The 21392-nt window shown below is 54.9% G+C and overlaps 1 protein-coding gene across 1 annotated transcript in view; it reads right to left on the bottom strand.

Moving 5' to 3' along the window:
- The window catches only part of PTPRS (protein tyrosine phosphatase receptor type S), a 73041-nt gene extending 63201 nt beyond the window's left edge, over positions 1 to 9840 (bottom strand). The window contains exons 1-2 of the mRNA XM_052643727.1: positions 9736 to 9840; positions 1772 to 1966 (exon numbers count right to left, since the gene is read on the bottom strand). Of these exons, the coding sequence (XP_052499687.1) occupies positions 1772 to 1862 (91 nt within the window). The 5' untranslated portion in view covers positions 1863 to 1966; positions 9736 to 9840. The remainder of the gene's footprint in view (positions 1 to 1771; positions 1967 to 9735) is intronic.
- Positions 9841 to 21392: the final 11552 nt, after the last annotated feature.

Here is a 21392-nt window from a genome sequence, read left to right as displayed (position 1 = left end):
TGGCACACAGTAGGTACTTATTTAAAACCCACCAAATGAAAGAGAGCACAGAAGCAGCCACAGTCCAACAGCAGAGACAGGATTTGAACCCAGGTCAGGAGAGTCTCCAGACTGTGATTTCCACCCTACTCCTTACCATAGACACTATGCGGCCTCAGTTTCCTCATCTATTAATGGGAACAATCTCCGCTCCGTTCTGCCTGAGGCTGGTAATTGTCAGATTTACGACTTATTCCACGAGTGTATGTTAAATTAGTGCTTCTCATGTGGGGGTGCCATCAAGAAGATGGGGCCAGAGGTGCTCCATATCCCACAGTGCCCAGGACACCCTCCCCCCAGGGAAAGCTCTGGCCCCGACGCAAGCAGTACCAAGGGCAGGGGAAACCCTGAGTCAACGAAAAATGCTCAGCACCCTCAGCCTGCCACTCCCACTATGAGGAATATAGCCCAGAAGACACAGGCCCTGGAAAGTGACTGGCCAGATCATGGCCCAGTTATGTCTGGCCGCTGACCCAGAGGCAATGTGGGGTGATGGGTAGGAACCTGGGCTCTGGCACCAGGCAGTCAGGCTGCTTCCTGGCTATAATGTAACCTCACTGTGCCTCAGCTTCCTCATCTGTACAATGGGGATGGGGAAAATAGTATCCATCTCATCAGATGGTGGTGGTTGATCTGAATGGGTTAGGCATTTCTTGTAAAACAATATGAAAACAAGAAAACGCACAAATGTACAAAGCAGGTGTGTATGTCTCTGGTGTTCTCATCCAGGGGCAATAATTCTTATGCTCGTGATAACCCAAGATTGCAGGACTACTATGTGTAGGCAGCATGCAGGGGTTATGGCATGTCCATGTCCTGGGAATGCTGGGAGGCGGATGATGCTGAGTCTCATTCAATCATGGTGGAAACAGCCACTGAGAGAGGCTGACTCATTGGCCCAAAGTCACCTAGCAGGTTGACAGCAAAGTCAGGATTCAAATCTAGCCTAATACCAGATCCCAGTTTTTCTGCTGACTTGACATTTAATGTCCCCTTAGGCCTGAATAACACTCCTCTAGGCCCTTAGTTGTGACACAGACTTTGGCATTGGGCCCAGGACCAACCCTCATCCTTCCCACGTTACTTCCACAAACACAGCCTTGCCCATCCCCAAACTACACAAAACTCTTTTTTTTTTTTTAACTCCAGGCCTTTCCATGTGATAACACCTTGACCAATAATGCCCTTTCTATAGGCAAACTCCTACACACCCACAAAACCCCAGCTCCAATGCCCTCTCTCCCAAGAAGCCTCCCCTGGCTCCTCCTGGGAAGATTTGATTGTCTGTGTGTCAAACAATTGGTCACTGGTGTTTCTACTTGTGGCAAGGGAAAGTGAACTCTGCGGCTTCTTCAGGAGCGACTTCAAGTAAGTCCCTGCCTCCTCCCCTAAGCCTTGGTTTCGCTGATCCAAAAATGGGGATGGTAATGAGACTAGCTGGGTTCTGTGAGGTGGAGGGAGAGGAGGCAGATAAAGTCTGCATTTAGCACTGGTCTGGGTGTAGAGTCGATGCTTCGGAAACCCACATGGTCACTCCTATTACTATGACTGCTTTTTAATGCCATCCTTAAGATCGGCCTCTGCACCTCACAGGACCCAGCACAAAGAAAGCATTCTACTTGGCCTCGTTCACGGAGCACAAAGGTTCTGCTTGGCAAAACCACGGGCCCTCAGGGAGAGGTGGGGACACGTTTTCACATGTGCACATGCAAACTCAGATACCCGCACTTACCTTCTGCGGCACAGCCTCCGACCAGCAGGACCATGAGGAGGCCCACAGGCCTGATCACAGATGCTACACCATGGCCCCAGGCAGGCGCCATGCTCAGCCGTGACCTGCAAACTTCGACCTCCACCCTAAAGGGGGGGATAGCCCCCCAGGTCCCTCACAGAGAGGCCTCGAGCCAAGCGTCAGACGGGGCAGCGTCTGCAGAGATAAACAAAGGGGCTGTGAGAGGGGAGCAGGAATCCAGGGTGCCTTTGTGGGGGAGGCAGCTGGAGGATCACAGAGGGGCAGAGAAGAATCATGGGGTTCGAGGGTCATGGGGTGATGATGGGGCAGAATGAGAGACTGAGCCCCTATGATGAACTGAATGTCTGTATTCTGCCCCCAACAAAATCATGTTGAAATCTAACCCTTCGTGTGGATGGTATTAAAGGTCTTTGGGAGGCAATCAGGTCATGCAGTGGAGCCCTCATGAATGGGATTAGTGCCCCTATAATGGGGCTTCCCTGGGGGGTTCAGACGGTAAGAAATCTGCCTGCAGTGTGGGAGACCCAAGTTCGATCCCTGGGTTGGGAAGATCCCCTGGAGAAGGGAATGATTACCCACTCCAGGATTCTTGCCTAGAGAATCCCATGGATAGAGGAGCCTGGTGGGCTACAGTCCATGGGGTCGCAAAGAGTCAGCCATGACTGAGTGACTAACACTTTCAAAGGGACCCAGAGAGCTCCCCCGCTACCCCCACCGCGAGGACACAGTGAGAAGAGGATCATCTGCGAATCAGGAGGCGGGTTCTCACCAGACACTAGATCTGCCAGCGTCTTGATCTTCGGCTTTCGGCCTCCAGAACCGTGAGAAATGAGTGTTGTTTATAATCCGCTCAGTCTATGATATTTTTTTATGTCAGCCTGAATGGACAGAGACACCCCTACCCCTGGCTGGGTCCTGATCCCACTTAAGCCTCAGCTCCAATGGAGCCCAGACCCAAGACCTTGGCTGAGCCCCCCACTAGAAATCACTCTGAACATCCGAGTCCTCCCACTCCCAGGCTGAGCCTGTTGAAGGCCAAGGCTCCGGGTGACACTGCCGACTGTCCCTACCACCAGGACCCTTTGGCCACCAGATGGATCCTCCCTCCCAAACACCTCTGCTGGTTTCTGCCCTGCTCTAACACCTATGGCTCCTGTGACCCCCAGAGGAAGCCATTCCTGCTGATCTCCTGCCCCCTCCCTTGGGAGGTGTGGCCACACAGCCCCAGGTCAACCCCACCTCCAAGCCTTTGAACCCACTAAGTTCCTTGCCGGGAATGCTGTTCCCTCCAATCCCAACTGCTGCGTGACAGGTCTCAGTCCCACTGCTGCTTCCTCCGGAAGCCCTCCCTGCCTCTCACAGGTCAGCCCCCACCCCCATGCCACATCCCACGGCTTCAGAAACGACTGAGCTCATCCTCCACGGCATTTATCCCAATGTGCAAGTCAAATGCGAATGTGTATCACCAGTGTCTGTTTCTCCCACGGAATTCAACCTCTGCTAAGGCAGAAGGGTCCTTCTTGGGACCCAAACCCTGGGACAGCCCCCTCCCCAGTGCCTTCCCTAGCCAGGGCACAAGGGAGGGACAGGGAGAGGCCATGGCCTGGGTGGGTCCAGACCATGGCCACAAGGATGGGTGCCACGTAATGATGGGGCGGCCCCTGTGATTCTGGCTCCCAAAATACCCAGCTGCGGTCACCTCGCCCAGCCCCAGAGCAGCCCTAGGGGAAGGCTGGGCTGGTGGTGGCCGGGTCATGGTCCAGGGTGGAGACTGGAGAAATCAGGATGAGAAGAGTGGGGGCTGGGGGGCTCAACAGGCACACAGTTAGACCACATGAGGCCAGACAGAGATGGAGGCTGCTTGCACACAGTCAGGTCACAGACAGGGAGACCAGACACCATCACAGATGTACAGTCAGGTGACAGAGATGGGTCCACGTGCCTCGGTTCAGTCCAGTCGCTTAGTCATGTCCGACTCTTCCTGTCCATCACCAACCCCCAGAGTTTGCTCAGACTCGTATCCATCAAGTTGGTGATGCCATCCAACCATCTCATCCTCTGTTGTCCCCTTCCCCTCCTGCCCTCAATCTTTCCCAGCATCAGGGTCTTTTCTAACAAGTCAGTTCTTTGCATGAGGTGGCCAAAGTATTGCAGCTTTAGCATCAGTCCTTCCAATGAACGTTCAGGATTGATTTCCTTCAGGATTGACTGGTTTGATCTCCTTGCAGTCCAAGGGGCTCTCAAGAGTCTTCTCTAACACCACAGTTCAAAGGCATCAATTCTTCGTAGTCAGGCCAATAACACTCACCACAGGCACACGGACAGGCACAAAATCAAGCTCCAGACACGGGGTTGCAATGGGGCTGACAGCATATGTCAACAGTCAGATCAGAGGCAGACACGAGTCCCCGCCAAGATCACAGATACACAGCCAGGGGAGACACGCACACACAGGGTCACGGGCACGCAGGCAATATACACACACAGCTGGGTTGTGGGCAAACATGAGTATGGAGGCAGATGTGAGCTCCATGGGGCACGGGAGGTGAAAACACATAGCCCCCCGACTCAGATGTGGGCACATAGTGGGGCGACAGAGATAGGAAGTCAGCAGACAGAGCTTGCACCCATCCAGACAATATACACCCAGAAACGCATAGTCAAGACCCCCCTCATCCACGTGTACACACACAGGCATGCGCACAGTCAGACCACAGACACACACTGGGACCCAACTGGTCCAGGATGTGCAGATGGGGAAACGGAAGCCTGGAGCCAGCCACCTCCCCTGGCAATCCCTCTACAGGCCCTTTAAGAGCAAAAGTGGCTGACGAGGACGGTGAAGGCCCTAGCTGGAGAAATGGCCCATGGCCAGCTGCGGCCAGGGTGACCACAGCAGCTGACGCCACCCACAGATGCACACAGACTCAGCCCCATCTGGGGGACAGGGTGGGGCTCTGGCCCAGACCACTTGGATCGGCAGGTCAGGCCTGCACAGAGCCTCAGGGAAACCGAGGCAGCGTAGCAACACAGACTGCCAAACCCAGGGTTGCCAGGGCCCCCTGGCGTGAGGGTAAGGTGGGGGTGACCTCCTAGTTCCTGTCTACTCACCTCTAATACAAGTTGGCATGGGCAGGGGTCACCCACCTGAAGGGCCCCGGCCACGATGCTCCCCCACTCCCCCATGCCCCATGGAAGCCAAGGGCAGCCGCCTTCTAGACTGGGAGGCCCCTAATTACCCGCTGGGCCCACGCCTTCTCAATGACTGGGCAGGATGGGGCTGATCCAGGCACAGGCGGGGCCTGGCCATCAGCTCCTGGCTCCCCCAAAGAGGCCAGTCCAGCCTGCTGGGCGCGGGGAGGACAGAGCACTGGGGGTTTGCAAGGCCTGGGGCAGGAATGGGGGTAGGAGAGGATCAGACAGAACAGAAGGTTCCAAGTTCCAGGGTCTCTCAGGCCCCCACCCTCCCTGAAGGATCTTGCATAGCAAACCCCCTGGGTCTCTCCCTCCTCTGGCTTCCTGCAAGACTCAGGTGTGAGAGTCTTCTACAAGGGGTCAGGGGAGGAGATAAACAAATCCTATCAGCTCTGCCTTCAAAGTCTAGTCCGAGTCTGTCTACTTCTTACCCTTTTTTTCTGTCTCTATTTGGTCCAGTCCCATCATTGCTCTCCTGGACCGATGCGGTCATCACCTGCCATGTCTCCTGCCCTGTCTGTCCTTCCCTCAAAGCCAGAGGGCCCCAGTGAGCATCCAAGTCAGGTCCCATGCCCCTTCCTTTGGGGGTAAAAGTGCAAGTCCTCCCCACCACTCAAAAGGCCGTGCAGGACCTCCTCCACCCACCCGCCCCACTCCCTCTGCTCAAGCCACAGGGGCCCCCTGGCACAGTTCCTAAACACATCTGTCTCAGGACCTTTGCATGTGCTATGTCCACTGCCTGGACCTTACCACCTCCAGATTCAATGTTAATATGAACCCGCCTTCCAGTGCAAGAGACGTAAGTGATGTGGGTTCAATTCCTGGGTTGGGAAGATCCCCCAGAGGAGGGCATGGCAACCCACTCCAGTATTCTTGACTGGAGAATCCCATGGACAGAGAAGTCTGGTGGGCTACAGTCCATGGAGCTGCAAAGACTTGGATGTGACTGAAGTGACTTACCATGCACACACATGTGATTACTTGGCTGAGAATTGAAGGGGGAAGCAGAATGGGGGTGGGTGTCTCCACAGAATGGAACAGCATGAGGAAGGGCAAGGAGCAGATGGGGAGAGATTAGGACAGAGTGGTGGCAAGGAGGCCTCAGCAGGGAGGCCTCTGAGCAGGGGGGAGGGGATGTGGCCAGACTGGCACCACGCCAAGCCTCCTCTATGGTCGTCACACATAAAGCAGCCTGGGTCACCAGCCCCAGCACGGCTGAGAAAGAGAAACTGAGGTGGGAGCTTTGGGGCAGCATGACGCAGCGAGATCCCCAAGGTCCTGGAGGATGGCGTGGTCATTAAGAAGGGAACAGCCACCCATGCAAGTGACAGGAAATAACCTGTGTGGCCAGTGAGGCTGGGCACAGCATGCGGAGGAGGGGAGGAGGGGAGGGAGCGGCCTCTGGACAAGGAACCCAGGGTGCGGGTGGATCCCTGCCCGCCTCTGTGCCAGGCGCCAAACTGTCCACCATCCACACCCAGCAGCTGGGCACTGGTGGGTGCTCAACCTGCACAGATGGGGAAACTGAGGCTCACAGAGAAAAGGAGACTCTGCCAAAGCCCCTCAGCTGGGCAGAGCCTTGGTTCCACAGTCCACGTCGACACAGGACTGTGTTCTTCCCTAGCTGCTGTGTGATCTCGGGAAAATGAATGACCCTCTCTGGGCCCGGTGCTGCTGGATGGCCTCTAGGGGCTACCAGGCTTTGCTCAGAGTGGGTGAGCGGGCACCCATTCCAGTCAGGCGCCAGGGCGCAGGTCACGCGATCCTGGAGCCAGCTTTGTGTGCCCACACACAGCAGGGAGCATGAAAGGATGATTATGACCAGGACTGGGCAGCAAATAGGCTTTGTGTCGCCTTCACGAGGCAAGGTCTCCTGGGGGTCTGAGGACTCCCTGCTGCCTCTCCCTGCCCCGCCTCTGGGTCTGGGCCATCCTGGGGACCAGGGGGCTCATCTGTGCAACCCTGACCCTCAGGGATTTCCAAAGGCCAGGCAGAGGGAAGGCTGGGTGGCTTGTCCCTATTAAGGAAAAGTCCCTCAGGGATGCACAGTCCCATGGTCATCACACCCACCCCACCCCCCATACCTCTGTGGCTCCGCTGCCTCCTTTCTGGGCCCGGGGACTTTCCTGCAGCCTGGACCCCCTTTCCCAGGGCCTCAGGGGTGGGCCTTCCTGCCTCCTGCCTCCCTGGGTTGCTGTGTCCCCAAAGGTTGACACAGGGGCCAAGCTCTGCCCCTGCAGCCCCTGGTGGGCTGTGGCTCTGGCTGAGGCCCCCACCCTCTTGGGGCCTCAATGTCCTCCCACAGGCAAACGGGCTCAGGGTGCAGCCAGGTGAGGCTGGCCCTGTTACCTTCCAGGAATGAGCTAGTACCAGGGCCCAGGGTTCTGCCTTTAACTGACCATTGGTTTGTATTGCAAGCTGTCCCCAAGGGTCCCCACCGCCTGGAATGGATGGGCAGGGCGTCTGGGGAGCCAGGCCCAGTCCCAGAGGGAGTAATGAGTGTCCCTTCCACATGCCCAGCCCTTTGAAGTACTCCCCGTGCTTCCTTCTGTTTGACACAGGAGGAAATTGAGGCTCAGAGAGTGCTAGCTGCAGGTTGAGGGTCACACACCAAGGTTAAGGGTGGGTTAAGATTTGAGGCCAGAGACCAGCTCCCAATCAAGCTCAGAGTCCACACTCCCTGCAGGGCCTCATTGTCAGAGTGGCTCCTGCCAGCATGTCCCCTGCACCGGCTTCATGCGGGACCCTGGAACATCAAGATCTGGGTGCACCTCTGCCCTGCTCACACCTGCCAGGCTCCCTAGCACCCCTACTTGATGTCCTGGGCCTGCCCTGTTCCCTCTTTGCAGGGTTCTCAGAACACACTGCTCTGCCTCGGGCCTCTGGGCCTTTCCTAATACAGGTCTTCCTTCCAGGGGGCCCACTTGTCAACTCATCCTTCAAGCCGTAGCCACAGACCTCCTTATCCCAGGCTGAGAGTGGACTCGTCCAGGGACCCGTCCTCTGCCCAGTCCTGACCCTTGACCCTGGGGCTGGAAGTAGCTGTGTTGGACTCTGCCGCTCCTCTGCTCTAAAACCTTCCCTGGTTTCCATCAAAGTCCATTCAAATCTAGACTCCTAACCTCAGCCACCCAGAACAGCCAACTCCATCACATCGCACGGCAAGTGCTGTTTGCCCCGTGGGTGTCCCTACTCATCACCTTCTGGCTCACACAGGGACATTTGTGCACGATGTCCCCTCCGCCCAGCACACCTTTTCATCACTCTCCAACCAACCGCAACCTGCACAATCATACTCGGGTCTCAGTGGAGCTGTCACCTCCTCCAGGAAGCCCTCCTGCATACCCCAGGCAGGATCACGGCCCCCTCTGGACTGTCCTAGTGCCAGTGTCTCCCATCATGGCTCTACTCCTCACAGACCTATCAACCTCCAGGATGGGAGTCTTCTCCCCACTCCAGGAATGTTCGTTTATTAGATGCCTACTTCATGCCTGGCCCCATTTGACCCACGCCATTCCTGTGTTCACGTCCTTTTCAGAGAGGGAAACTGAGGCCAGAAGAAGCCACCATGTCAGCCGACATGGCTCTTGGGTGTAGGGAAACTGCTCAAGCATTAAGAGACGGAGGGGAGGCTCATCAAGGGGCAGGCAGAGCTTGGAGGGCTGGGCCAGCCCCCAACAGGGGTTCCCCCTCCCCCAGGAAGCCCCTCTGGGGTAGGAATCAGGGGAGCAGGACTCTTAGGCAATAAGCGGGGCAGGGCAGGGGACGGCGGGGTTGGGGGGGTGGTGTCCAACACAGCAGTGCAAGGCAACTATGTTTGTTGTTTTAGCCAGTCATGTCCAACTTGGGGACCCATGGACTACAGCCCACCAGGCTTCTCTGTCCATGAAAATTCTAGGGTAAGAATACTTGAGCGGGTAGCCATTTTCATCTTCCGGGGATCTTCCCAACCCAGGGATCAAATCCAGGTCTCCAGTTTGGCAGGTGGATTCTTTACCACTGAGCCACCTGGGAAGCCCCCATAAAGCAACTATACTTCAATAATAAAATTTAAAAATTAAAACAAAACGGGGAGGGCAGGTAGAGGATTCAGAGGCATGGGAACTTAGGGACAAGGAGACAGGCATGGAGAGAGGGTCGGTGGGAGCTGATATACTTGCCGGACCCTTCAGTTTATTAAAGACACCAAGACGCAGAGAATAAATCTGAGGGGCACAGGGACAAACAGACAGAGGGAAACTTTCTGGGAGTTTTGGGGAGCAGCAAGAGCAAGGATCCCAGCCAATAACGCCCCTACCCCCATCCCACCCCCGGAGTTTTGTCACGTCCTCTGCAGAGCGGGTCCCCAGCGGGAAGAAAGCCAAAGCCCCCTATCAGAAGCCCTCTATCAGAGCACCCCCTGCGCCCGGGCTGGGAGCGAAGGCTGCCGGGGCCTGGCTCCACCCCCAGGAGGTGGGAGAGGAGGTCGGGCTGGGGGCCAGGCGGGGGAGGGGACCCCACGGAGCATAACGGTCTGGAGTTTTCCAAAGTTATAGACCGACCGGTCTGAATGGGGGAGGCGCGCCAGGCAGAGGTGGGCTTGAGATGTCCCTGGTGGGTAGCCAGGCCAGACCACACGCAGCGGGGCTGTGGAGGGAACCCGGAGGGTACCCCCCCGCCCCCGTCTCGGGAGCCTGAGTAGGGGCGAAGAAAGAGACAAAGCCCAGCGCAGACAGCCTCGAGGTGGAAGGGGGTCCCAACGCACTCACCCTAAGGCTCAGAGATCAGGGCCCGGGTCCCCGCGCTGCCTCGGCCGGGCCGGCTGCAGCCCTTCCCTGGGTCCGCCCGGAGCGCCGCGAGTACTGAGAGAGGCCGAGGCCCAGCGAGCTCGGCCTGGGGGCGGGGCGGGGCGGGACCATGGGCGGAGCCGGCAGGGGGTGGGCCTGGGGAGGGGGCTCCACAGCAAACCTCGGGCGGGGCCCGGCCGGAAGTAGGGCGGGGGGACCAGTTGGGAGCCAGATCTGTGGGCACTGGAAGCCTACGTGGATTGGGGTCCTGTGCCCGGGAGGCCCCCAGGGAGTGCGCTGTGTGCACTCCGCTCCCGGAGTGTGCACATACCCGAGGGGGCGCCCCAAGGGACATAGCCCAAGAACCTCCCTTTTGAAGGCCAGATGCCAGAGGGCGCCCCCTACCCTGCTTCTCACTCCCTTCCAGGCGCTGATCGTGGCCATGGCAACGGATAAAGGGAATGGATGCTGGACAGGGTGTCAGAGGGGGCGCCCCAAACAGACCCAAATACAGGAGGTCGAAGAAGGGGCAGAAAATCCCCTCCCAGTCTGGGTTGGATGGCAAAGGCCGCGCCCCCTACGAACACAGAAGCCCACAGGGTGGGGGAAGGGCGCAGGCACAAAGAGGCTTTCCTTCTGCTGGGAGTCCAGGAGGGGGCTGGGGGTGTTTGTGGTGGGGGGGCGAACGGGAACACTGTGGCACAGGCCCCCCACCCGAGCCACAACTGTGGGGAGGGGGCGGAGAGCACAGGGCCAGATTGGAAACAGATGGGGCCACCGTGCCAAGCCCGAGACACCCGATCCGGAGGGGGAGGGGAAGACAGGGCAGGGGGGTGGGGAAGGAGGGGTGGCCCCACCCAGGCAGCCAATCCCAGCCGGCGCTGCGGCCCCGGTGCGGGTTTGAAAACTCCGAGGGAGAGGCCGGGAATTCGGAGGCCCGGTAGGTCCTGGGAGCTTGGGGAAGTCGTCAGGGAGGGGAGAGAAGCCTGACAGAGACCATGGGCCGCTGCGGGGGGCCGGTTCCCCCGGCTGATCCCATTCCAGGCGAATTCCACCTCTGATCCCGATGGCTCAGGACGACTCCCATAGCCAGCGTGTATCGAGATCTAAAGTACACTCCAGGCCTTGTGACGGCTCACATCACCCCACCGTCAATCACCCCCATTTTCCGAAGGGGTTAGGGAGGAACAGAGAGAAATGACCAAGGTCAGGAAGAGCAGGGATTCGAACCAAAGTTTGGGTCCAGCGACTAAGCACCCTTACCCACGATGCTACAGAAGGCCTGGAGCCAGAAAATGACAGATCACTATAAAGGTAAAGCCCAGGGGTAAACAGCAGAGCTGAGACAGACAGGTCTCAGCCTCTAGAAGCTCACCCCCCGTGGGGCAATGAACATGGGCTCTGATGGGGGCAGTGAGGGTGCACAGGCAGCTGGGGGAGGCCCTGAGGGCCCCACTGTGGGCCCTTCTGCTAGGGACCTGGACTACTCACTTCCCCAGGTTGCCCATCCATGCCCTGCTAGATCTACCCCCATCTCTCCCCAGCACCGAATGCACCCTCCCTGGGTGATCTGCCCGTTTTCGGGCCCTGCTTTTGCAAAACAGAGCATATAATTCCACTTCCCCTGGCACTGGGGAGCCATGCATTGGAGAGCCATGCACCGGATTCTTCAAAACACAGGGCACATGGTAAGTACTCTACATCTACAGGCAGACTCTCCACTTGCCCCTTCTTCATGGGACACATAGTAGGTGCTGCTAAATGAGAAATACTCTGACACCTCCTTTCCCCATAACCCTGGGGGGGCCCATAGCTGATGCTTCATAGAAGTGGGACAGACACCTGGAAACCCAGCACCTTGTGGGAAGCACCCAGGAGATGCTCTGGGTCAACATGGGTGTGGAATCAGGCGGCAGAAACTCCTCCCTACCCCAGTGTGGTAGGACACACAGTGGGCCCTCAGAGAATGCCCCCAGGAGCATGCTTCGCTTGCATCTACAGGCCGATGGTCCAGGCCAAGGGCTCGTCGTGCAGACCCTGGATTGAATCCAGGTACATCCCACATGACTTCAAGCAAGAATCTGTACCATTTGGGGCCTTGGTTTCCCCATCTGAAATGCAAAGCAGGCACACAACAGGCACCCAGTGAACCCATGTCATCAGGCTGGGTGACCTGGGGCAGAAATGCCTGTCTCTGGGCTGCTCAAGCCCCAAAGGATGGTGGCTGGGGATGTGCCACCCCCTCCCAGGCAGGCCTTACCCTGTCTGCGCCCTTGCCTGTGTCTCCCTGGAAATGACTTCCTGCTTCCAGGTGAAGGAGGTGACCACAGTGGGGTAGGAACACAGCCACCTCCTAGGTAGAGGTGGAGCCGGACAAGCCCTGCGTCTGGCCTCCCTCAGCTCGGAGGCCCTGTCTGCTCAATGCCCTGAACAATCCCCACCCCCCACCAACCATCACAGTTCTGATCATCCCATATGTTAACTGTCTGGACACAGGTCTGTCTCTCCCACCAGACTGTGACCTCAGAGGACAGGGCTGGGTTTGTCTCTGTCTCGATCAGAGTGTGTGCCCCGAGTTGGGTGCCCAGCACCCAGCAGGTTCTCAGCAAACATTTCTGTAACAGCCAGGCCGAGTTCTTACCCAGAAGAGCACCCCCTCCAAGTTCTACATTCTCCCCAAGATGCTACACTGTGCGTCCCAAAGCAGGGGTCTTCATCCACCCTTTTTTAATTTATCCATTTTTAAAATTTATTTGGCTGTGTCAAGTCTTAGTTGCATCATGTGGAATCTGTAGTTGTAGCATGTGGGATCCAGTTCCCTGAGCAGTGATGGAACCTGGGCCCCTTGCATCGGGAGCATGGTGTCTGAGCCACTGAATCACCAGGGAAGTCCCTATCTGCCCTCTTTTAAAAAATGTTTATTTATGAATTTATTTGCACCAGGTCTTAGTTGCAGCACATGGAATCTTAGTTCCCTGACCAGGAATCGAACCCAGGCACCCTGTATTGGAAGCATGGAGTCTTAGCCACTGGACCACCAGGGAAGTTCCTACGATGTGCCAGGCCTGGCTGGAGGCACTGGAGATGGAGCAGTGACCAAGACTGAGCAGGATCTCTGCCCTCATGATCCTGATGCTCCAGGACAGGCAGTGGATGAGGAGGGAAAGAAAGAAAATACACCAGGGTAGTTGGTGCTAGGTGCTATGAAGATGAACAAAGTAGGGACTTTCCTGGTAGTCCAGTGGTTAAGACTCTGTGCTTCCAATGCAGGGGCCTGGGTCTAGTACCCTGTTCTGGGAACTAGGATCCTACATTTGCCTCATGGTGTGGCCAAGTGGAAAAAAAAAAAAAAAAAGATGGATGAAGTGAGGGAAGAGGGGACATGTGGGGTGGGATGCAGTATTAAATAGGAGGGTCAGGGAGTGGGAAATCAACATTCAAAAGCCTAAAGAAATCAACCCTGAATATTCACTGGAAGGACTGATGCTGCAGCTCCAATACTTTGGCCACTTGATGCGAAAGGCTGACTCACTGGAAAAGACCCTGGTGCTGTGAAAGACTGAGGGCAGGAGAAGAAGGGGGCAACAGAGGATGACATGGTTAGATAACATCACCGACTCAAAGGACATGAATCTGAGCAAACTCGGGGAGATAGTGAAGGACAGGGAAGCCTGGCGTGCTACAGTCCATGGGGTTGCAAAGAAGTTGGACAGGATTGAGGGAGGGAATGACAAGGAAGGGAGTGGGAAGGTGACATCTGAGTAAGACCTGAAGGAGGTGTTGCACGTGCCAAGGCCTTGGAGCAGAACAGTCTCTGGTATGGTGGAGGGACAGCAGAGAGACCCGTGTGGCTGGAGCAGAGTGAGTGAGGAGGAGAGGAGACAGCGAGGGGAACAGGGCAGGTTGATGCAGGGCCTTAGGCTACCCTGAAGGAGGTGGGCATGCTGGAGGGCTGTAGGCAGAGGAAAGGTGGGGTGTGACTCAGGTATTCCCAGATACCCTGTGGCTACCGCATGGAGAACAGACTGGGGGTGGGGGGAGCTGGAGAACCAGGGCAGAGGTGACTGCACTGGGTCAGGCCAGTGATGAGGGAACTGATCAGGTGGAGGCAGAGAAGTGGGGTGGCAGGGTGGGGCAGGGAAGGGCATGGGCACATTTTGGATAGATTAGGAAGGCAGAGCCAAGGAAGTTTTCTGAAGGATTGGTTGTGAGGTGCAAGTTAAGGAGGGGACTCAGGATGATTACCTTGAGCACTCTGATCTGAACATGCTGAAGGCTAGAGCTGCCACCTCCGGGAAGCCCTCCCTGACTGCTCGGCCCACCCAATGCCCGTGAGGGCTGATCCCCAGGCGGGAGCCCACAAATCAGTTGCTACATCCTCTCTATACACACAGGAGGCCGCTGTCCTTGGGATGCAGCCTGGGGCTAAATCACGTCAGCTCCTGCAGCTGGGACATTTGGGGGGTAATTTTTTTTCAAAATAACTTTTCTTCTAATTATAAAATAGGCTCGTGCAGCAGAAAATTAGGGGAAATCAGCATGAAGAAGAAAATAAAAATTGCCCACAATCCACCCCTCTCCAGGAGAAGAACTGTTAGCATGTGGTCATTTTCATTCATTCTTTCCAGAAACACTTACTGAGCACCTACTGTGTGCTGGGTCACTGAGGACACAGCAGTGGGACGAAAAGCGGGCCCCCCATCCCCTTACCCCGCCCCACCCCCGCGGCTCACAGTTAAGAGGGAGAGATGGATATGCACCGGAAAACGAACATCATCACTAACATAAGGCCAGAAGTACTGAGAGGCTGCAAAAAGAAAACAAAATGAACTGTAAGGCTCTAGAAGGATGGAGGGGTCTGGGGGAACCTCTCAGAAAGACCTTGACAGACAAACTCCTAGGGGAAGAGTTTCAGGCAAGAGGAGCAGCAAGTACAAAGGGCCTGAGGCTGACTGCCTCTTTCTAGTCTTTCTCAGATGGGTACCCAGAGACCACCATTATGAAACCATCTGCCAGGGTCCAGTCCACAGAGTTTAATGGGTCTTCACTCGCTCTCCAGTATAAACAACAGAAAAGGACACTGTGAGAGCAAGCTGTGACACTCCTTATTTCCAAGAAGAGGGTGATTCCCTCAGGATGGTCAGAAACCTTTGAGACCCACCCTGATGTGCCCACCCAGGTAAAGCTGCACCCTGGGGACTTCCCTGGTGGCCCAGGGGTCAAGAATCTGCATTGCAGTGCAGAAGATGCAGGCTCGACCCCTGGTCTGGGATGATCCCACATATGCTGGGAGCAACCAAGTCCACTCACTTCAACTATTGAGCCCTCGAGACACTAGAGGAGTCCAGTCGCAACTAAAGATCCTACATGATGCAAGTAAGACCCGACGTGCTTGCTAAGTCACCTCAGTCGTGTCTGACTCTGTGATCCCCCGGACTGCAGCCCACCAGGCTCCTCTGTCCATGGGATTCTCCAGGCAAGAATACTGGAGTGGGTTGCCAAACCCAATGTAGTGATATAAATAAATATTTTTTAAAAAAACAACAAAACAACTATACCCTGGACATTCTCAAGCAGGACCCCCACTCCCAATCATTTCCCTGACTTCACATTTGGGACCAAAATTTCTGAAAATTTCATTTAAGGGCAACCACCAAGCTCCACGCACTTGGCTTTGGGAGCAAGAGAGAAACTGGTTGGGCAGCTTCCTGCTTTCTCAGGCTCTGGGGCTCCCGGGCCCCAGGTTGCCCAATGGGCCCCTCCCCACCCAGCTCAGCATTCATGCCCTGGGGCAGTGAGCGTGTGCCGACCAGCCTGGTGTCCGCCTCGCCCACACTGGCATCATGGCCCTGGCGCCGTGTCTGCCTGCCAGTCACACTGCAGTGAGCACGCTACCTGCCACAGGCACGCAGCACCTCCTCATCTGCCTTTTCCATCTTCTGGTTCCCTCAGGCCTAGCTACCATCCTCTCCTGGAAAAAGCTGGGATGCTTTCAGGTGCAGCTGGATCCAGCAAACCTCTCTTCCCTGTGTCCTCCCCTGCTCAGTGAATTGGAGCTCTGTCCTTCCAGAGGCTCGGGCTAGTACCTGGGCACTGAGCCTGACTCCTCTCCTTCCCTCACCCCCACCACATGATGCTGGTCTGGAAATGCTCTCAAGTCTCTCTCCAGATGCCCTTCCCATCCTGTCTAGTCCCCATCAGTACCCACCTGGACCAGTCACCCCTGTCCTGGTTCCCCAGCTCTGCTCTTTGCTCCACACAACCTGTTCCCCTCCACAGTAGCAAGAGGGTGCCAGTAAGTACCTGAATCAGCTCCCATTCTTCCTCTGCCCCCAACCCTCTAGGCTCCCACCTCCCTCCAACAAAAGCCCAAGTCCTGCGCTGCTGCCTACAAGGCCCTTCAGGACCTGCCCCGTCCCTTCCCTGCCCTCCCCTCCTGGCTCACTCTTCTCCAGCCACGGGCCTCCTTGCTGTTCCCCCAACTCCCCAGGCACAGTCCTGCCCCAGGGCTTTTGCACATACTGGTTTCCTCCGTATGAAACACCCTTCCCCCACATTTTCACAGCTATTTCCTTCTGTCGACTCAGGTCTCCCTCAAACATTGCATCCTCAGAGAAGAACTGATCACCATGGTTGATCACTGCCACTCAGGTTACCACTTCCATCAGCCTTTATTGCATATTCATTCTCTAGCTTTTTTTTCTTGGAGGGGGGTCACTTATTTTCATCTGAAATTATCTACTTCTCATTTACTGTCTAGATTCATGCTGTCTGATAAGGAACCACCAGTCACATGTGACTAAATTAAAATTGTAAAAAATTAAAATTCAAAAACCAGTTCCTCGGTCACACCGTTTTCCAGTGTGGTTCGTGGCCACAGGACTGGCACAGACATCACATATTTCTCTCAGCACAAAAAGTTCTGTGGACAGCTCTGCTGGAAGTGGTGGGAACTGGGAGGGTAAGGCCAGGTCAGTTTCAGCTACTGCTGGGTCCTAGCGCTTGGCATGCAGTAGGCACTCAATAAAAGGTTTCTGAACGAAAGAATAAACTAATGGCTAAGAGGCCTTGCAAAGTCTGGAGGGGCTGATGTACATCACTGGCAGAGGTCAGCAGGAACTATCTGCAGCCACAAATCCACACAGCTCGATTTGAACCTGGGTCTACTTGGCTTCCACCCCAGGCACCCTCTGGGGGCTGCTGCTCTGGCCCCAAAGGCAGAAATTTGTGAAAAGCTGCTCCAACCACAGCCAGACGCCACTCTGCAGCCAGGTGCCAATGTGCTGACTCAGTCAGAGGTGGGGGTGGCAGGGGTAGCGCCTCTGCCAGGCCCCCCATCACCCACCTTGAACCAGCTGTGGCCACTTTAATATATCTGGCCACATCCTCTCTGTAAGATGCCTCTGTACCCGCCAGGTCCCCAGTGGGGACGTGTGTGGCATTTCCCCCTCAAATCCTCCCTGTCTTGTTCCCGACTTCTGCCACATCCCAATAACCCTCATTAAATCTTTCATTCAACTGGCTCACGCCGTTCTCTTAAACTAATTTACTTTAGAAACGAAGTCTCTAACGCACAGCTCTAACTGCCTGGCCTTGAAAGTCACCAGAAAAATTATTACAATGAAACTATGAGCCGAGTTCTTCCATTTTCCCTGGATTCTGTTGCTAAACCCAGCAGCACAATGGGATTTGGTTATGGAGAGACTGGCAGGTATTGGTTTTAAAGATCACCCTGTACCTGACTGAGACTTTCTTATGACCTGTTACCGACTGAAAGCAGAGTCGCTGCTGGTCCGTGTAGCTCTGTGCCACCAGATGCTTCCTCCATTGGGTCACCCCCAAAAAGCTACATGCTGGTGGCAGGTCCCTCTCAGGACTCATGGCCCAGAGAAGGCAGGAACCCTAGGTTCTTGGCCCATCTTGGTCCCCAGGGAGCTGTGTGGCCTTTAGCAAGTTCTTGCCCCTGTCTGGGTCTCTGTGTCCCCACCTGTGCAGAGGACAACTGGGTTTTTGGTTCCTGGGACTGATTTTGGTGGGGTCAAGGCCTTTGATGATCAGAGAAACTGAGGCACTGGCCAGAGAGATGCCCAAGACAGAGCTTCATGCAGTATTTGACCGACTTGCCTCATGAGGGTGGGACCCAGCCTTGGTCACTACTGAAATCTTAGCCATCTATCCTGTACAAGACCCTACTCTGAGTTTTGGAGATGCAGCAGGAACCAGGGCAGACAACCACCCAGGGTTTCTCTTCTAGAGAAGGAGATAGATGGAGGCAGCCACACAAAGATGGGGGTGGGGAGGGAATTCTGGGTAGAGGACACAGCGTGTACAAAGGTCCTGTGGTAGGAATGAATACACTAAGCTCTGGGGAAAGAGAGGGAGACGGGGTTAGAGGAGTAAGGTGGAGGGATGTGATGTGAAGAATGAACATATTTGAGGCATGAACAATTATCATACTTCCGTAACAATTCTTTCACACATGCATTTAAAGAGCACCTGCTGTATACCAGGCTCCAGGCTGAGCAACAGAGACATAAGATGACCCAGGCAGTCCTGGCCCAGCATCAGGAAGTGCACAGGCTGCAGGGGAGGCAGAGGGGGGCCTCTGGCAGTTAAGCAACCAGAGGTGTGATGAGGAATGCATCTGGCAGGGGGGCGGGGAGGGCTTCTGGGAGAGGTGATATCTAAGATGTGAAGGAAGAGGGGAACTGGGAGAAGAAATCTAAGTGGTGCTGGATTGAATGGAAAGAAGTGGGGATGGGAACCTCAGGCTAAGTCTCACCTCACAGGTGAGAAGCCTGAGGAGCCAGACGACAGCAGAGCTGCCGTCCCTGCTTGACCCAGCCATGAGCTCAGGTGTGGGCATGACCTCTCTGGGCAGCTCCCCAAGTTCTCAAGTCCTCAAGGTGGGGCAAGGTGACGTCTTTAGAGAGAGGTTGGGTCCAGGTCCCAACCCCACCCTCCTCCAAGACTTCAGAATGCTCTTTAAGGCTTAGTATGGGGCAAAGCTGAAGTTCAGGTAATTTGGCTACCTGATGCAAAGAGTAATGCTCAAAATTCTCCAAGCCAGGCTTCAGCAATACGTGAACTGTGAACTTCCTGATGTTCAAGCTGGTTTTAGAAAAGGCAGAGGAACCAGAGATCAAATTGCCAACATCCGCTGGATCGTGGAAAAAGCAAGAGAGTTCCAGAAAAACATCTATTTCTGCTTTATGGACTATGCCAAAGCCTTTGACTGTGTGGATCACAATAAACTGTGGAAAATTCTGAAAGAGATGGGAATACCAGACCACCTAACCTGCCTCTTGAGAAATCTGTATGCAGGTCAGGAAGCAACAGTTAGAACTGGACATGGAACAGCAGACTGGTTCCAAATAGGAAAAGGAGTACGTCAAGGCTGTATATTGTCACCCTGCTTATTTAACTTATATGCAGAGTACATCATGAGAAACGCTGGACTGGAAGAAACACAAGCTGGAATCAAGATGCCGGGAGAAATCTCAATCCCCTCAGATATGCAGATGACACCACCCTTATGGCAGAAAGTGAAGAGGAACTAAAAAGCCTCTTGATGAAAGTGAAAGAGGACAGTGAAAAAGTTGGCTTAAAGCTCAACATTCAGAAAACGAAAATCATGGCATTCGGTCCCATCACTTCATGGCAAATAGATGGGGAAACAGTGGAAACAGTGTCAGACTTCATTTTCGGGGGCTCCAAAATCACTACAGACTGCAGCCATGAAATTAAAAGACGCTTACTCCTTGGAAGGAAAGTTATGACCAACCTAGATAGCATATTCAAAAGCAGAGACATTACTTTGTCGACTAAGGTCCGTCTAGTCAAGGCTATGGTTTTTCCTGTGGTCATGTATGGATGTGAGAGTTGGACTGTGAAGAAGGCTGAGCGCTGAAGAATTGATGCTTTTGAACTGTGGTGTTGGAGAAGACTCTTGAGAGTCCCTTGGACTGCAAGGAGATCCAACCAATCCATTCTGAAGGAGATCAGCCCTGGGTGTTTTTTGGAAGGAATGATGCTAAAGCTGAAACTCCAGTACTTTGGCCACCTCATGAGAAGAGTTGACTCATTGGAAAAGACTCTGATTCTGGGAGGGATTGGGGGCAGGAGGAGAAGGGGACGACCGAGGATGAGATGGCTGGATGGCATCACTGACTTGATGGACGTGAGTCTGAGTGAACTCCAGGAGTTGGTGACTGACAGGGAGGCCTGGCGTGCTGCGATTCATGGGGTCGCAAAGAGTCAGACACGACTGAGCAACTGAACTGAACTGATGCAAAGAGCTGAATCATTGGAAAAGACCCTCATGCTGGGCAAGATTGAGGGCAAGAGGAGAAGGGGATGACAGAGGATGAGATGGTTGGATGGCATCACTGACTCAATGAACATGAGTTTGAGAAAACTCTGGGAGAGGTGAAACACAGGGAAGCCTGGCGTGCTGCAGTTCGTGGGGTCACAAAGAGTCAGACACGACTGAGCGACTGAACAACCAGCAACAATGGGGGAAAGGGCTCTGAACCAAGCCAGGTGCAGAGTGTGCACTCAGTGAGCACTCTGGCCCTTATTCCTGGCTCTTCCTGTAGGCCAGGCATCCACGAAGCAGCTCACTGAATCACCTCAAAGACTGGGGTTACTATTCTCCCCATTTTTCAGTTGGAGAAACTAAGGCCTAGAGGTTGGGCTCCTATTCTCACCACTAGAAAGTGGCAGAACTAGGACTTGAACACAGGCTGGTTCTCACCTCCTCCCTTTCCCCCGATCCAGGCCTTGGCTTCCCTTCTTCCTGCCTGACTGGAGGTCACCCAGTCCTGGAATTTGTAGCATCTTGAACCTAGCCCATCTGTGACTTTGTAGCTCACATGTGGGTGGGGACTGGTGGCCTCATGGAGGCATAAAGATGGACCTCTGGCTCCCAGATATATCAGGTATTATGATTAATAATTAATTATTCCAGGACTTCCCTGGGGGTCCAGTGGCTAAGAATCTGTACTCCCAACACAGGAGGCCCAGGTTCAATCCCCAGTTAGGGAACTAGATCCCACATGCCACAGCTAAAAATCCTGAAGTGTGACAACTAGGATTCCTATGCAGCCAAAGAAATAAATATTTTTAAAAAACCATGAATTATTCCCCAGCAAGCAGTGCTCATCTGGGAGCCAGATGGAGGGAGCGCAGGTTTGGGTGAAGGCAGGGGTTTGGACTCAGCCATTGTCCTAGGAAATCTCCCCTCCAGGCCTTTGCACTCTCCATTCGCCTGTTGGGAACATTCTTTCCTGTAAAATCCACCTGTCTCCCTCCCTCACCACCTCTGTTCAAATCTGTTTTTTTTTTTTGGCAGGCACGTTAGAAACACAGAGCATTAACCACTGGACCACCAGGAAGTCCCCCTCAAATGTCACTTTCTCAGTGAGGTCTTCTGGGACAAACTTTTGAAAATTTTGCCTCCCACTCTGGGCCCTCCCCAGTCCCTTGGAATTTTCCCCCACCTAGAGAAGACCTTCCTGGTGGCTCAGACGGTAAAGCACCTACCTACACTGCGGGAGACCCGGGTTCGAGCCCTGGGTGGGGAAGATCCTCTGGAGAAGGAAATGGCAACCCACTCCAGTACTCTTGCCTGGAAAATC

This window comes from Budorcas taxicolor, chromosome 7 (genome assembly GCF_023091745.1).
Source record: "Budorcas taxicolor isolate Tak-1 chromosome 7, Takin1.1, whole genome shotgun sequence".
NCBI lineage: Eukaryota > Metazoa > Chordata > Mammalia > Artiodactyla > Bovidae > Budorcas > Budorcas taxicolor.
This window is presented reverse-complemented; position numbering and strand designations above follow the sequence as displayed.